The 17,012-nt window shown below is 41.8% G+C and overlaps 1 protein-coding gene across 1 annotated transcript in view; it reads left to right on the forward strand.

Moving 5' to 3' along the window:
- ccdc162 (coiled-coil domain containing 162) overlaps nt 1–17,012 on the forward strand; it is a 176,647-nt gene that overhangs the window by 32,675 nt on the left and 126,960 nt on the right. The window contains exons 10-13 of the mRNA XM_087982991.1: nt 769–921; nt 6,620–6,721; nt 13,983–14,141; nt 15,770–15,888. Coding sequence (XP_087839117.1) covers nt 769–921; nt 6,620–6,721; nt 13,983–14,141; nt 15,770–15,888 — 533 coding nt within the window. The remainder of the gene's footprint in view (nt 1–768; nt 922–6,619; nt 6,722–13,982; nt 14,142–15,769; nt 15,889–17,012) is intronic.

Below are 17,012 nucleotides of genomic sequence, written 5' to 3' on the forward strand. Positions count from 1 at the left end.
GGCAACTGCAGACATAGCTGCCATTGGTGGAGCAGAATCTGGCATGTGCAACACACATAACTCGAATAGATATCGACCGGTCGGTTATAGGGCAGGTAGACATGGGCCAGGTGGATATGGGGTGAGTGGATATAGGGAAGGTGGATATGCTGGGTTGTTTACAGGACAAGTGGAAGTTACTGAGATAGGAGGGGCATGACCATAGACAGATTTTAAAACACTGATGGCATTGCACGACCAGGAGGCAGTAGAGATCAATAAGCAAGGGGACTGTTTGGTGCAAGTTAAGGTTTGGGCAGCAAAAATTTGGAAGACCCCATTTTTACAGAGGGTAGGATATGGCAGGCCCACTAGGAGAGCATTAAAATTGTTGAGTCTAGAACAAACAGGGACATAGCTGAGGATTTCAGTGCGTACAGGCTGAAACATGGTGGAGAGGGGCAGTTTATAGAGGTGGAAGTAGTCTACTCTTGGTATTGGAGATGATAAGGGAGCAGGAACTTAGGCTAGGGTCAAATAGATCACCAATGGTTTGGGGAACATATGTCAGTCTCCGAGAGTAGCAGGAGAAATGAACAAAGTTAGCGACGTGGGAATATAGTTTGTGCCAGAGATGGTCACAAAAGCATGTGTTAGGAACCTATGACACACTGTTGTAACCTTTATATATATAATACTTCCTCTATTGTTTGCTGTTTATCAATTAGCTAAGCTTTCTCCATAATGAAATATTTGCTGTAAATTATTTGATCCAACATTCATTTTCAGGTGAATCAGAAATTCAGGGGCATATTTAGCAATGAAGAAACAATGAAGACTTTTCCAGTTTATGATGCTTTTGAGTCCAGAACAGAACACTGGGGAATAAAAGGTCCAAATATGGCCCTGAAGAAAGAAGCAAATTGGATTCCATTTATAAAGGTACATAGAGTCTGTTCAGATTCAGTACGTGGGCTCCTGGGAAGAAAGGGCTGTCTTATGTGAATCATTTGAGTAGCTTGGGCCAGTATTCTTTACAGATTAAAGGAATAAGATGTGCTTTTATTGAAATATGGAAGATTTGAAGAGAGCTTGACAGTTTAGATACTGAGAGAATGTTTCTTTTAGTGGCATCATCTAGAATCAGTCTCATAATAAACAGCCTCCGATTTAAGCCTACCACATTCTGAGAGTGAAACGTTATTTATATATTATTTATATATTATAATATTATGTATTATATTTTGTGAAAGATAATGAATATGTTGACATGATATTTCAAGATCACAAGACATCCATGAACAAGGATTCTGTCAGTTTTGCTTCGCCTATGGAAAGAGTCCCTAAATGGCATTAACCAGTTTAGGATTTTTATTTCTGTTATTCCACATGTCAATCATTCTTTATATATAAAAAAATACTTGTATCAGTTCTAAAATTACCTCTTACTTGTGTGAATGCCTCTGAAGTTGATAATAATAACAGTTATCAACACCTTTAACAGTTAACTACAAACACCATTTTCATGTACCTTTCTGTTTTATTATTGGGGATCCAGTAAAGTAGTGGTAATGTCACTGGACCAGTATTCCCAAGATAAAGTGGATGCTGCCTGAATTGCTGTGCTCTCCCAGCACCACTGATCCAGTATTCCCGAGACCCAGGTCAATGCACTGGGATGTTCACCATCGCAACTGGTCCAGATTGAATTCAATACATCAATCTGGAATATAAGGCTAATCTCAGTATTGGCAACTATGAAGCTACCATTGATTGTTTATAGATCCTTTAGTGGTGCAGTGATAGTGTCCCTATCCCTGGTCTGCGAGGTCTGGGTTCACGTCCCAACTGCTCCAGAGGTTTGTAATAACATCTCTGAATAGGTTGATTAGAAAAATAGGTTAAATGTAAAAAAAAATCAGGTTATAAAGTCTCAACACCTCCAGGTTAACTTAGTAACTCAGACCCTGACACTATGGTCTTGACCTTGGAGCTCCCTATACTGCCTTTAGTACTTCATGTCTTTTCTATTAACTAAGGCCCTGAAATTGACTCAGGATTCACTGTATGATCTGACAAAACAATTATACAGTTGCATTATTGAGCCCACCCCAAAGGTCCTGCATTCAATTCTATTCCAGAGCTTTTAAAAAAACAATCATTTATGAGACATGGGTGACTGGCTTGGCCAGCATTTATTGTCTGTCTCCCTAATTGACTTGCAGAAGGTGGTGGTGAGCTGCCTTCTTGAAAGGCTGCAGTCCATGGTTGAAGGTAGACCTACAGTGCAATTGGGAAGAGAGTTCAAGATTTTTGAACAACTCTCTAGCTCCACGTCAGGGATGGCGTGATGCCTGGAGGGAAACTTGCTTCAGCCAGTAAAATGCAAGGCTGATACTCCAGTGCAGTACTGAGGGAAAACAGCACCATTAGAGTTTCCATCTTTTAGATGATGTGTTAAACCAAGGCCCCATCTAACTGTCCATGACACAATAACCAAGTAGAGCAGGGAAGAATCCCTCAATCAGCATCATAACAAGTATTGGCTGAATACTATGATGCCTAACCCAAGAGGCAGAAGCAGTTGATTATCTTATTGAACACCAATTCCACACCAATACCTAATTTGGCATCATCTGCAAATTTAACTACTTACCATTGAATTTCTGAATCCAGGCCATTTATATGAATACATCAAACCTCTCTTTTGCCGCCATGAGCATTTGTAATGATGCTGTCTCTTTATGAAGTTATTTTGTCTTGTTTTTTTGAAGAGAAGTTGTAAGGATCTTGTCTCTAATAAGGTAAATAATTTGTGTGGCCTTAGGTTTCTTTGGAACAATGGAAGCAGTTTGGGCGTGGCCAGCTCTCACATACCCCCTAGGCTTTTTAATCCTTTTTTAGATTTTAGGCTTAGTTTTAAGCAGAAGCTCTTGAGGTCTCAGAAGAGTTGGAAGCTTCTGTGAATGTGTTCTGGCTGCTTCATTCTCTGAAATTTCACTTGATTTTTTTTTCCCTCCTGGATTAGAGAACTGCATGTGAGAATCTATGTTTGAATTTGCCTTTTTGCCAAGGGGTGTGTTTATGGGATGTTACTATATTGGAACAGTTAATTAGTAATAAGTACTGTATCTATTATTCGATTAAGTTTTCCATTGGTTAAGTTATTCTAAATTCCTCTTTCTTTTGTTTGCATTTTAACTATCGTGTTAAAAGAAATTGTGTTTTGTTTAACGTTGAGTCATTTGACCAGTTGCATTGCATCTGGAACACAGTATTTCATAACTATCTTAGAAATAAGAAAACGTTAGGGTCTGGGCTATGTTCATAAAATACTTTGAGGAGGTCTGGTCCGTAACACATTACAAAAGTATTTAATTTAAAAGATGAAAATAACCAATCTGTTTCTCGGTAATAAGAATAGAAAATACCCGAGAAACAGCATTAACATTTTTGAGTCCAAAGTTTATTCTTTGGAACTGAAAAAGAATCAACGGACTCAAAATATTGACTCCATTTCTGTCTCTATAGATACTGCCAGACCTGTTGCGTTGCTGCAGCATTTTCTATTTTTATTCCAGATTTCCAGCTTCGACAATATTTTGCTTTTATTTAACATTTTCTCTGCAGCGTTTACTTATTTTTTATTCTGGCTGTGCATCCAGTCTGCTGGACAAAATTAGTAACAAGAAAGTGAGGACTGCAGATGCTGGAGCTCAGAGTCGAGAGTGTAATGCTGGAAAAGCACAACAGGTCAGGCAGCATCCAAGGAGCATGGAATTCACCGTTTCCGGCATAAGGTCATGAAGGGCTTATGCCCGAAAAGTCGATTCTCCTGCTCCTCGGATTCTGTTCAATCTGCTGTGCTTTTCCAGCACTACGCTGACAATTAGTAAAAGACCATTTCAAACAATCATTTTACATAGTTATCTACTGAAATATAACAAAGAAAATGGGTAAATTATAAGCAAGTCAAGTACAATACTTTGTAGAATCCCTACAGCATGAAAACAGGCCATTTGGTCCATTGAGTCTACACCAACCCTCTGAACAGCATCCCACCCAGTCTCAGCCCTACTCTATCCGCTTAACCACACATTTAGCATGGCCAATCCATGTAGCCTGTACATCCCTGAACATAATGAGCAATTTAACATGGCCAGTCCACCTCACAGAATCCCTACAGTGTAGAAGCAGGCCATTCATCCCTTCAAGTCCACACTGACCCTCTGAAGAGCATCCCACTGAGACCATATCCCTGAATTTCCCATGGCTAACCCACCTAATCTGCACGTCCCTGGACACTATGGACAATTTAGCAAGGCCAATCCACCTAACTTGCACATCTTTGGACTGTGGAAGGAAACGAGCACCTGGAGGAAACCCACTCAGGCAAAGGGAAAATGTGCAAGCTCCACACAGACAGTCGTCTGAGGGTGGAGCTGAACCCAGGTCCCTGGCACTGTGAAGCAGCAGCAGTGCTAACCACTGAGCCACCGTACTGCCCTTCAATATAATTATTGGAATGTTTTCTTTGGAAAATAAAAACACATTCATTCTCTTAAATGGTAATATAAGAGGTAATATAAAATAACTCATTCATAAAGTCAGGAAGAATGGGATACAGGGAGATTTGGCTGTCTGGATTCAGAATTGGTTGGCTGACAGAAGGCAGAGAGTGGTTGTGGATGGATAGTATTCTGCCTGGAGGTCAGTGTTGAATGGGGTCCCACAGGGCTCTATTCTTGGGCCTCTGCTCTTTGTAGTTTTTATAAATGACTTGGATGAGGAGGTTGAGGGGTGGGTTAATAAATTTGCAGATGACACAAAGGTTGGAGGTATCGTTGATAGTATCGAGGGCTATTGCAGGCTGCAGCATGACATAGACAGGATGCAGAGCTGGGCTGAGAAATGGCAAATGGAGTTCAACCTGGATAAATGCGAAGTGATGCATTTTGGAAGATCGAACTTGAATGCTGAATATAGGATTAAAGACAGGATTCTTGGCAGTGTGGAGGAACAGAGGGATCTTGGTGTTCAAGTATGTAGAATCCCTTAAAGTTGCCACCCAAGTGGATAGGATTGTTAAGAAAGCGCATGGTGTTTTGGCTTTCATTAACAAGGGGATCAAGTTTAAGAGCCGCGAGGTTTTGCTACAGCTCTACAAGTCCCTGGCGAGACCACACTTGGAGTATTGTGTCCAGTTCTGGTCGCCCTACTATAGGAAAGATACAAAGGCTTTGGAGAGGGTGCAAAAAAGGTTTACCTGGACTGAAGGGCCTGCCTTATGAAGAGAGGTTGACTAAGCTCGGCCTTTTCTCTCTGGAGAGAAGGAGGAAGAGAGGTGACCTGATCGAGATAATGAGAGGAATGGATAGAGTCAATAGCCAGAGACTTTTCCCCAGGGCAAGATTGACTGGCACGAGGGATCATAGTTTTAAAATATTAGGAGAAAGGTATAGAGGGAACGTCAGAGGAAGGTTCTTTATGCAGAGAGTTGTGAATGCATGGAATGCGTTGCCAGCGGTGGTGGTGGAAGCAGAGTCATGAGGGACATTTAAGCGACTGCTGGACGTGCACATGGAAGCAGTGAATTGAGGGATGCGTAGGTGAAGTTATTTTATTTTACATTAGGATTAATCCTCGGCACAACATTGTGGGCCAAAGGGTCTGTTCTGTGCTGTATTTTTCTATGTTCTATGGTCTATGTTCTATAATCTCCAATGAGTAATAACATTTAAAAATAGTTTACAGTGAGTAACTAAAAGGATCATGCAAGAAGTTTTAAGTTTTAAGATTTTTAACATAACAATAAGCTATAAACAACATTGGCAAACCATTATTTCAGTGGGCAGCTTAAACTATTAAAATGCAGATAATATCCCCAATTTAACTTTTAGAATGGCAAAGAATCCCCCTTTTGTATCTACTGTACTCTGTCCTTTAAGTGGACATCTCACTGTCTGGGAAGCAGTCCAGCGCTATTCTTAGCTTCTTTATCCTTCATGTGAAGGGAAAGAAATGAAAAATCTGAGAAAGAGACTGATAGAGACAGCAAGTCTCTGTTGTTCATCATGCAGGATGTGGGTCAGAGTTCACATTTGGAATGAAGAAACCAAGTTGGTGAGATTTTAGGGGAGTTGGACAATCTGCCTAGCTTTGGCTAAGTTAAAAATCACACAACACCAGGTTATAATCAACCAGGCTTATTTGGAAGCACTACCTTTCAGAGCGCTGCTCCTTCAACAGATGGTTGTGGAGTATAAGATCGCAAGACACAGAATTTATAGCAAAAGTTTACAGTGTGATGTAACTGAAATTATATATTGAAAAAGATCTGGATTGTTTGTTATGTCTCTCATCTTTTAGAATGACCATGTTGGTTTCAGTTCTTTCACATGTAAGTCGCAGAACATTTAAAAGTTACATTCTCACTTTGGGAATTATGGCATGGAAATGGTTAATCAGCCATGATCGTACTGAATGGAGGAATAAACTGGATGGCCTGCTTCTCCCCCAGCATTATGGACACTGTTTTAAATCCTGCTCACGGGCAATGGATCAGATTATCCAGATTTGCTACAGCTGTTTGGTGCAGTTTGTTTTCAGATCAGTAATCCTGCTGTGTTCTGTTGATTAGATCAAACCGAAACAAGACCCTTGGCAGCAAAAAATCATGACGCAACTGAAGCAGCAGAAGGACATGGATGAAATTCTACGATTGCAGTCCCAGATTTTTCAAGTACGCTTCCATATTTATTAGGATGTTGAATTACAGCAAAAACTTGTATTTGCATCCCATCTTTAACTTTAACATGTCCCAAGGATGAAATTGTAAAATGACCTGAAACATGTTGTATAGAATCTCTCATATTGGGAGAGAAAGCTATTATCTGTCTGCAGGCATGTATGCACACCTTGTGTCAGACTGAGATTAGTTGAAGACGGAGAGAACAGACCAGGATGGGAATTACAGAATTTTGACCCAGTGACATTGAAGAAATATGTTCGAAACAGGTGGTGTGAAACTAGCAGGGGAACGTGGATGTGGGCAACATTTCCATTGCACATCTTGGAGATGATAGATTTGGAGTTCACTAGGATAGAGGCCATGGCAACGTGCTGCACTGCATCTTGTGATACATGCTACAGTCACAGTGTACGGGTGGTGGAGAAATTGAAGTTATCTGGATTTTCCTGTAAATGGCCATGGAGCAGCTTCATTATTCGGAGGACTGTGAATAGAACTGAATATTGTGCAATCATCAGCAAACATCTCTACTTTTGACCTTATTGTGGGGGGAAGATCATGCAGGAAGTAATTCACGATATTTGAGCCTTTGATACTATTTTGAAGAACTCCTTCTTCAATGGATTCAGATTACACAATTATTATCCCTCGCGCAAGGTATGATTCCAACTCACTGCAGAGTTTTTCCCCTGATTTACACAAACTTCAATTTTACTAGGCTCCTTGACATGCTCTTTAGGTGGGTGGGTGGACTGTGAGAAGGATACAGTGAATCTTCTCTGTGATTTGGACAAGTTAAATAATTGGGCAAATACATGGCAGATGCAGTACGATGTGGTTAAACATGAGGTTACCCCTTTGGTAGCAAAAGTAGGCACACAAATTATTATCTGAATGGGAATAGATTAGTAAAAAGATTGATGCAATAATACCTGGGAGTCCTTGTACACCATTCACTGAAAGTAAGCATACAGGTCAGCAGACAGTGAAGAAGGCAAATGGTATGTTGGCCTTCATAGCAAGAGGATTCGAGTACAGGAAGAGGGATGTCTTACTGCAATTATACAGGACTTTGGTGAGGCACGTCTAATGATTGTGTGTGATACTGGTTTCCTTATCTGAGGAAGGATGTCTGACTATTGAAGGAGTGCCACAAGTTTAGCAGAGTGATTCCTGGGTTGTTGGGACTGACGTACAGGAAGAGACTGGATCTGGAGTTAGGACTGTATTCACTAGAATTGAGAAGAATGAGAGAGGGATCTCATAGAAACCTATAAAATTCTAACAGGATTACACAGGGTGAATGCAGGAAGGATATTAACAATGTCCAGAACCAGAATCACAGTGCAAGGTTAGTGAGTAGACCTCTTTGCACAGTGGTGAAGAGAAAATTCCTTACTCAGAGCATACTGAGCCTGGGGAATTCTCTGCCACAGGAAACTATTGAGGCCAAAACGTTGAAGACTTTTAAGAAAGCTGTGAAAGAAAGATTTGGTTCTTAGGATTAAAGGGATCAAAAGTCATAGAGATGTACTGCATAGAAACAGACCCTTCGGTCCAACCTGTCCATGCCGACCAGATATCCCAACCCAATCTAGTCCCACCTGCCAGCATCTGGCCCACATCCCTCCAAACCCTTCCGATTCATACATCCATCCAAATGCCTCTTAAATGTTGCAATTGTACCAGCCTCCACCACATCCTCTGGCAGCTCATTCCATGCACGTACCACCCTCTGCATGAAAAAGTTGCCCTTAGGTCTCTTTTATATATTTCCCCTCTCACCCTAAACCTGTGCCCTCTAGTTCTGGGCTCCCCAATCCCAGGGAAAACATTTTGTCTCTTTATCCTATCCATGCCCCTCATAACTTTGTAAACCTCTATAAGGTCATCCCTCAGCCTCCGACGCTCCAGGGAAAACAGCCCCAGCCTGTTCAGCCTCTCCCTGTAGCTCAAATCCTCCAATCCTGGCAACATCCTTGTAAATCTTTTCTGAACCCTTTCAAGTTTCACAACATCTTTCCGATAGGAAGGAGACCAGAATTGCATGCAATATTCCAACAGTGGCCTAACCAATGTCCTGTACAGCCGCAACATGACCTCCCAACTCCTGTACTCAATACTCTGACTAATAAAGGAAAGCATACCAAACGCCTTCTTCACTATCCTATCTACCTGCGACTCCACTTTCAAGGAGCTATGAACCTGCACTCCAAGGTCTCTTTGTTCAGCAACACTCCTAGGACCTTACCATTAAGTGGAAAAGTCCTGCTAAGATTTGCTTTCCCAAAATGCAGCACCTTGCATTTATCTGAATTAAACTCCATCTGCCACTTCTCAGCCCATTGGCCCATCTGGTCCAGATCCTGTTGTAATCTGAGGTAACCCTCTTTGCTATTCCAATTTTGGTGTCATCTGCAAACTTACTAACTGTACCTCTTATGCTCGCATCCAAATCATTTATGTAAATGACAAAAAGTAGAGGACCCAGCACTGATTCTTGTGGCACTCCACTGGTCACAGGTCTCCAGTTTGAAAAACAACCCTCCACACCACCCTCTGTCAAGGACTGAGTTGGATGACCAGCCATGATCATACTAAATGGTAGAACTGGCTTGAAGGGCCATGTTTGCAAGACACCTTAGTCAGCATACTGTCTGTTTTCCTCTCAGAATTTCAGCACTTGTGCCCAGAGTAGCGTGAGGTTATGCTGCTGTAACACAAAACCCTGGCCAGAACACACTTGGAGTACTGTGAGCAACTCTGGACATCTCACCTTAGGAAGGAAATATTGGCCTCTGAGGCAGTACAGCACAGGTTTACAACATTGGGTGAGCTGTTTTCTTGAACATGCTGTGCCGTGTCTATGCTTTATGGAGCCTTGATAGTAATTCCCCACAAACCATGGCAGTCAGTGTGTGTAGAAGCAACCACAGTTTTTGACCTAGTAACAGTGAAGAAAGAAAGGATGATATAGTCCCAAGTCAGGGTGTTGTGGGACTTGGAGGGAATACTGTAGGTGATGGCATTCCCAGGTGTCTGCTGCCCTTATTCATCCATGCGGTGGGGGGTGTCACAAGTTTGGAGGAGCCCTGCAGGATTTACTGCAGCCCATGCAGTGGATAGAACACACTGATGCTACTGTGTGTTGGTGGTGGAGGGAGTGAATGTTTAAGATGATGGGTGGGATGCCTATCAAGTTTATGACATGCTGCAGATTTGTTCCCTGTAATCTGAAATAGCTTACATTACTGAATTGCATTACGTAAGAAGCAGGCTGCTGTGGGAGACGAGGGAGGAGTTCAGAGGGACTTTGACCCAATTTTTTAAGTCCTGTCAGGTCACAGGGGAAGTGCCAGAGGACAGCTAATTTTATAAAAAGGATGGTAGAGATAAACCAGTGAGAGACAAATACATGGAAGATGCAGATGCATATTGTGATAGACAAACTATTGAATAGCATTTTTAAGGGGAGAAGTAATCTTCACTTGAAGAAGGAAGGTTTGATCAGAGACAGTCACTATGGTGTTATCAGTGGGAGGTCCTGCCTCACAAATTTAACTGAATCCTTTGAGGAGGTGACAAGGCGTGTAGCTGAGTGTTGTGAGGTTGATGGAGTTTGTATGAATTTCAGCAAAGCCTTTGACAAGTTCCCACTTGGGAGACTGTCAAAGAAGGTAAAGGTACATGCGGCCCAAGGTAACTTGGCAAGTTAGATCCACAATTGGCTTAGTGGTAGGAAACAGATGGTGGTGGTAGAAGTCTGTTTGTGTGATTGGAGCCCAGTGATGTACCACAGGGATCCGTGCTGGGACCTTTATCTGAATGATACAGATGAGAATGTAGGGAACTTTGATAAGTACGTTTGCAGATGACATGAAAATTAGCTGGGTGATTGACAGTGAGGAAGGACAGAAGACACAGGAAAAGTATAAATGGAATGATCAGATGAGCAGATCAGTGACAGATGGAATTTAACTTTGTAAAGTGTGAGGTGACAACCTTTGGGAGAAGTAACAAGATAAGGATTACTTGCTGAATGGCAAGTTACAAGGAAGCTCAAAAAAACAGAGATATCTTTAGATACTTGCCTATAGATGCCTGTAGTCAGTAAGACGGGTTAATAGAGTAGCTACAAATGTATATGGGGCACTTGCTTTATCAGTCATGGCATAGATTATAAGAGCAGGAAAGACATATTGGAACTGTACAGAACTTTGGTTAGGGCACAGCTGGAGCACTGTGTGCAGTTTTGGCCATCACACTGTAGGAAGGATTATGATTGTACTGAGAGTGGGTGTGGAGATGATTCACCAGGATGTTGCCTGGGATGGAGTATTTCAGCTATGAAGAGAGACTGCGTAAGCTCAGGTTGTTTTACTGAGAGCAGAAAAGTCTGGGGCTTGGGGGAAATCCTGATAGAAATGGTGAAGATGGCAAATAGAAAGCAGCTATTCACCTTCATTGAAGATTTAGAGGGGATTTGAGGAAGACCTTTTACATCCAGAGGGTGGTGGGAATCTGGGATGCACTGCCTGGAAGGCGGGAAACCTCACAACCTTCAAAAAGTACTTGGATGAGCTCTTGAAATACAATAATGTTCAAGACTATAGGCCAAGTGCTGGAAAATGGGACTAGTGTAGATTTACAGCAGTTTTGTCAGTGTGTATTCAATGGGTCAAAGGGCCTCATTTATGCTGGATAAAAGCAAATTACTGCGGATGCTGGAATCTGAAACCAAAAGAGAAAATGCTGGAAAATCTCAGCAAGTCTGGCAGCATCTGTAAGGAGAGAAAAGAGTTGACGTTTCGAGTCTAACTGACCCTTTGTCAAAGCTTTGACATTTTCTCTTTTGGCCTCATTTATGCTGTGTGATTATATGATTCTTTGATGAAGTAGTTTTTTTTATTTTGGTGCTAATTGGTTAGTATGTGGAAAAAAAACTCATACGCAAAACAAATATCATATATACAATATTTTGATCTCACATTGTTCATCAGGACTGGAAAGATTTCGAGTTTGAGTGCTGTTTTATTCCACTGGTAATGTACCCCACCTTGTGGCTCACACGAGAACTGAGGAAATGCATTATAATTAACAACAGATTTGACTCCAAATTTGTTAAGGGCACCATATTTCCAAAATCTTATGAGGAATTGCTTGCTTTGGGCAAATTAATGTGGGTGGCACAGTGGTTAGCACTGCTGCCTCACAGCGCCAGAGACCCGGGTTCAATTCCCGCCTCAGGCGACTGACTGTGTGGAGTTTGCACATTCTCCCCGTCTCTGCGTGGGTTTCCTCCGGTTGCTCCGGTTTCCTCCCACAGTCCAAAGATGTGCAGGTCAGGTGAATTGGCCATGCTAAATTGCCCATGCTAAATTGCCCATAGTGTTAGGTAAGGGGAAAGGTAGGGGTATGGGTGGGTTGCGCTTCGGCGGGGCGGTGTGGACTTGTTGGGCCGAAGGGCCTGTTTCCACACTGTAAGTAATCTAATCAAAGTAATCTAATCTAATCTAATCACACAGGTCTAAAAATTGTTACGAATAATTTTATGAGCATTTAAATAGCTCCTGTAAAATCCCTCATTTTGCTGCTTCTATTTTCAGTTAATAATTACAGCAGCGTAGTGATTGTACCAATAGTGTACAAGTAATCAAAGGTTTAACAATCTAAGTATGGCTTTTGCTCATTTCTAATGAAGGGCTTATGCCCGAAATATTGATTCTCCTGCTCCTCAGATGTTGCCTGACCTGCTGTGCTTTTCCAGCACCACACTCTTAACTCTGATCTACAGCATCTGCACTCCTCACTTTCTACAAGTAATCAAAGTGCTGGACTAATGATCTGATGACATGAGGTCTAATCACACTACAGGCACTAAGGAATTTAAATTCAGTTAATAAGCTCATGTGTTAGTGGTATTAATCAGATTGCTAGATTTGTTGTCAATAAACTAATTCACTAATGTTCTTTTGGCAAAGGAATTTTCTCTCCTTACCTGGTCTGGGCTACAAGAAACTTCAGCCCCACAATGTAATATCTGTGCAGGACAAATTATGACAGTATATCCTTTAAAAAGAGATGAGCAGGAATTTCTCCTCTCGGAGGGTGGTGAATCTGTGGAATCCTTTATGACAGAGAGCTGCTGAGGCTGGGTCATTAGATATATTCAAGGCTGAGACAGACAGCTTTTTAATCAGTAAGGGAATCAATGGATATGGGGAAGAGACAGGAAAGTGGAGTTGAGGATTATCAGATCAACCATGATCTTGTTGTATGGTAGAACAGACTCAGTGGGCTGAATGGCCTTCATCTGCTTCTTGTGGTCTTGTTGAGAGAGATCAGCATAGCAGCCCCAACCTGCCACCTCCAGTTCAGCAAAGTATAGACTGTGGGTCCAAATCTCCAGAATGGGACGTGAACCCATATCTTTCTGACTCAGAATTTAGTCTGCGTCAGGGCTGACACACAACTATTTCTTTTAACTTTTGCAGTAGAGACAGGGGCTTGATTTTTACTGCCATTGCTTCTGGCTTCAGAAAACAAATCATCTGCTTTCTTGTTTTGCCAGTTATTCTTTAATCCAATGAAACAGACATCGTTATTTGGTTGAATAGTTCATTTGTCATGTTCAGTGTTTAGTTTTGAATGTACATCATTCTTTGTGCTGTTTGCAATGGCACCTCAACTTAAATCTAAGGCTATCCAACCTCCATCCATACAGAAAGCTATATAAAAGGTGATGGGGGAAGTGGAGGATTTGGTGTTAGAATTAATCACTTTAATTAAAGAACAAACACCAGCAAAGGTGATGAATCAAATGGTTGCCTTTTGATCTATTATTTTTCATTTCTATCGTAAAGAGAAATGCAAGTACAGAAAAACATGCCCAAAATATAAGTCTGTCTGTACACAATGCTGGCTAACAGCCAGGGTAATTCAGGAAATATGGTTATTAAAATTATGTTCATTATGGTGCACTCTGTGTGAACTCCCTCTGAGCTCTCTGTGAACTCTATGTGAACTCAGATCAGGTGGCTGTGTGGAGACTTTCTCATGGTTTTTATCTGCACTGCATTTTATTCCCACTTTTGTATCATCTCGCTGCGTAAACTGCTGAGTCTCAGTGCAAAACTGACAGCACAAAGGCAGTCTAGCTTATTAGGAAAAGTCGATACCATTTTAGCTGTTTGTATTTTGCAGTTTAATAGTTGGGAATTTCTTTGGCAAATGTTTTGTGTCTGTGTACTAGGTTTCTGACCCAAACCACGTGATGGATGTTCTTCGTCAGCATGCAGTGACTGTACATGAGCCATACACTATGCAACCTTTGGCTGTTACTTCAGATCATGTGGGTCAACGCACAAGTTATATTTGGAATAGAATCTATGGAAATGCCAAGCTTTATCAAGTAAGTATGGAACTGAATTATTTGATTTGATCCACCTCTCCCATGGCTCAAGACCAGGTTTGGCCTTCGGGTGAAGCAGATAGAGGGTGATGGGGAAAAATGAGCATAATTCAGTCTCCATTGAGTATTGGACATTTTAATAAATCTTAATAAATCTTTGACAAATTCTTGTCTCTCGATTTTAATTACCATGTACTCTAATGCTGTGTCTTTGCATAGAAATAGTAAGTACTATCCTTTCAGAACAGATGATTTAATCCAATTGGTCCATACCACAGTTTCTGTACTACACAAGTTACCTCCCATCTTAATTCATCTAGTCCTTTCTCCCTCATATACGTATCAAGTTTCCCCTTAAATACATCTATCCTAGAGGCACAAGTAATAAGGGTACAACTGTAACCATCAGTGACTTTAATTTAGATTGGATAAACTGAAGTTCACAGCTAGGACATTGGTTAGGCCACTGTTGGAATATTGCGTGCAATCCTGGCCTCTTTCCTATCGGAAAGATGCTGTGAAACTTGAAAGGGTTCAGAAAAGATTTACAAGGATATTGCCAGGGTTGGAGGATTTGAGCTATAGGGAGAGGCTGAACAGGCTGGGGCTGTTTTCCCTGGAGCATCGGAGGCTGAGGGATGACCTTACAGAGGTTTACAAAATTATGAGGGGCATGGATAGGATAAATAGACAAAGTCTTTTCCCTGGGGTTGGGGAGTCCAGAACTAGAGGGCATTGGTTTAGGGTGAGAGGGAAAAGATATAAAAGAGACCTACGGGGCAACCTTTTCACCAAGAGGGTGATACGTGTATGGAATGAGCTGCCAGAGGATGTGGTGGAGGCTAATACAATTGAAACATTTAAGAGGCATTTGGATGGGTATATGAATAGGAAGGGTTTGGAGGGATATGGGCCGGGTGCTGGCAGTTGGGACTAGGTTGGATTGGGATATCTGGTCGGCATGGACAGGTTGGACCGAAGGGTCTGTTTCCATGCTGTACATCTGAGTCTATGACTCTAGTCCAGGTATAGGGCACACATTGACCATTTGACTGGCAATGATTCCCTCAGCTTCCGGGAGATGGGTGTGAAGAAGCCGTTCCTCTTCTGTGCTGCTGGCCACTGTCAGGTTGGGCAGTGGCTGTGCACCTTAACAAGACCCTGTGAATCCCTAATGTAAAGTTGGGATCACATTTAACAGGATTGCTGTGTAATTTGAGGCCCTTGTGTCAGATTCTGCCTGGAGTACCTGTATGAGAACCCATGGAATTTACTTCCTCCATCTGTTCAGTAGTTTTGAAATTATGATACATTTTCTTTGAAATCAAGGGCTCATCAAAATGCACCTTTATCTCTGAACTAAACCACAGAAACTGAATTTGGCTGCAGTCTACAATTGGCAGCAATGCCCTGTATTAAAGGGAAACTTAACTGGGATGGTCTCTGCCTCTGTCCACTAACCAGTGAGTTATTTTGGGAAGAGTTAAATGTGTGGTTATTGGACTGAGGGTAAGATTGACTCTATGACTGTATGAGGCTTAGCCAGAATGCTGGGTTACTAGTCCAGTAATGTTAACCTAGGAATAGAATACTTGATGTGCATTTATTCATGTTGTGCTACTTATTAGGAGCCAAGATGTAAAGACAATGGTTCGCCTGTGGAGATTAATGACCGGGAGGTGGAGAACACTTGTCAAAGCAAACGTGTTGCCAGTGTACTTACTTCTAAAAAGAACACAGATCAAGGGTGAGAAATATTCCCAAAACTAATTGTTTTATAATTCTCTAACTATTGATAAGCAAGGGCAGCATTGAAATCCGAGGTGAAGATACCTTTGTTATGGCATCTTCCTCAGTGTGCCTTCTCTGGATGTTCCTATGTCACATGACTGTCCCCAGTTGAATTGAAGTGGTCTCTCATTATTGACAAGAGGTTGTCAAACAGCAATGTGGACACTTTTCAGCCTGTTCTGTCGGTGCTGGCACCTTGGTAAAGCTATACCACTAATATCAATACTCTGACCTTTCCCCATAGCCCTGTCATTTTCTTTTCTCCCAGTCATTAACCCTTTATTTAAAAATCATTACTAAATCTGCTTCTGCCTTCCTTTAAGCATATTCTAGACCATAACATCTTGCTGTGTTACAAAGGAAAGTCTTTCCTCAGGCTGACCCTAGTTGCTTGCCAATTACCTTACATTTGTATTCTCCAGTCACCAGTGTTTCTGCCACCGGATAAAAATGTTGCCATATTTACTCCATCAGAACCACCTATGGTTCTGTCAAACTGTTTTAGCCTTCTCTGTTCCACCAAGCTTCTCAAAGACAAAATAGTAGAGAAGTAGAAACCTGAAATGAAAGTGAACAATGCTGGAAATGCTCAGCAAGTCAGGCAGCTGAAGGTCTGGAAGTTAACGTTTTGAGCCAATGACTTTCAATTGGAAACTGAATAGGAAATAACTTCATAAATTTGATCAAGTGGATGACCTTATAGAGGTTTACAAAATTATGAGGGACCTGGATCGGGTAAATAGGCAAAGTCTTATTCCTGGGGTGGGGCAGTCCAGAACTAGAGGGCATAGGTTTAGGGTGAGAGGGGAAAGATATAAAAGAGACCTACAGGGTAACTTTTTCACACAGAGGGTGGTACGTGTGTGGAATGAGCTGTCAGAGGATGTGGTGGCGGCTGGTACAATTGCAGCATTTAAGAGGCAGTTGGATGGGTATATGAATAGGAAGGGTTTGGAGGGATATGGGCCAGGTGCTGGCAGATGGGACTAGATTGGGTTGGGATATCTGGTCAGCATGGACGCGTTGGACCGAAGGGTCTGTTTCCATGCTGTGCATCTCTATGACTCTATAACTGAAAAG

This window comes from Chiloscyllium plagiosum, unplaced genomic scaffold (genome assembly GCF_037043375.1).
Source record: "Chiloscyllium plagiosum isolate Xiang-an unplaced genomic scaffold, Cpla_swu_hap1 HiC_scaffold_3, whole genome shotgun sequence".
Lineage (NCBI taxonomy): Eukaryota > Metazoa > Chordata > Chondrichthyes > Orectolobiformes > Hemiscylliidae > Chiloscyllium > Chiloscyllium plagiosum.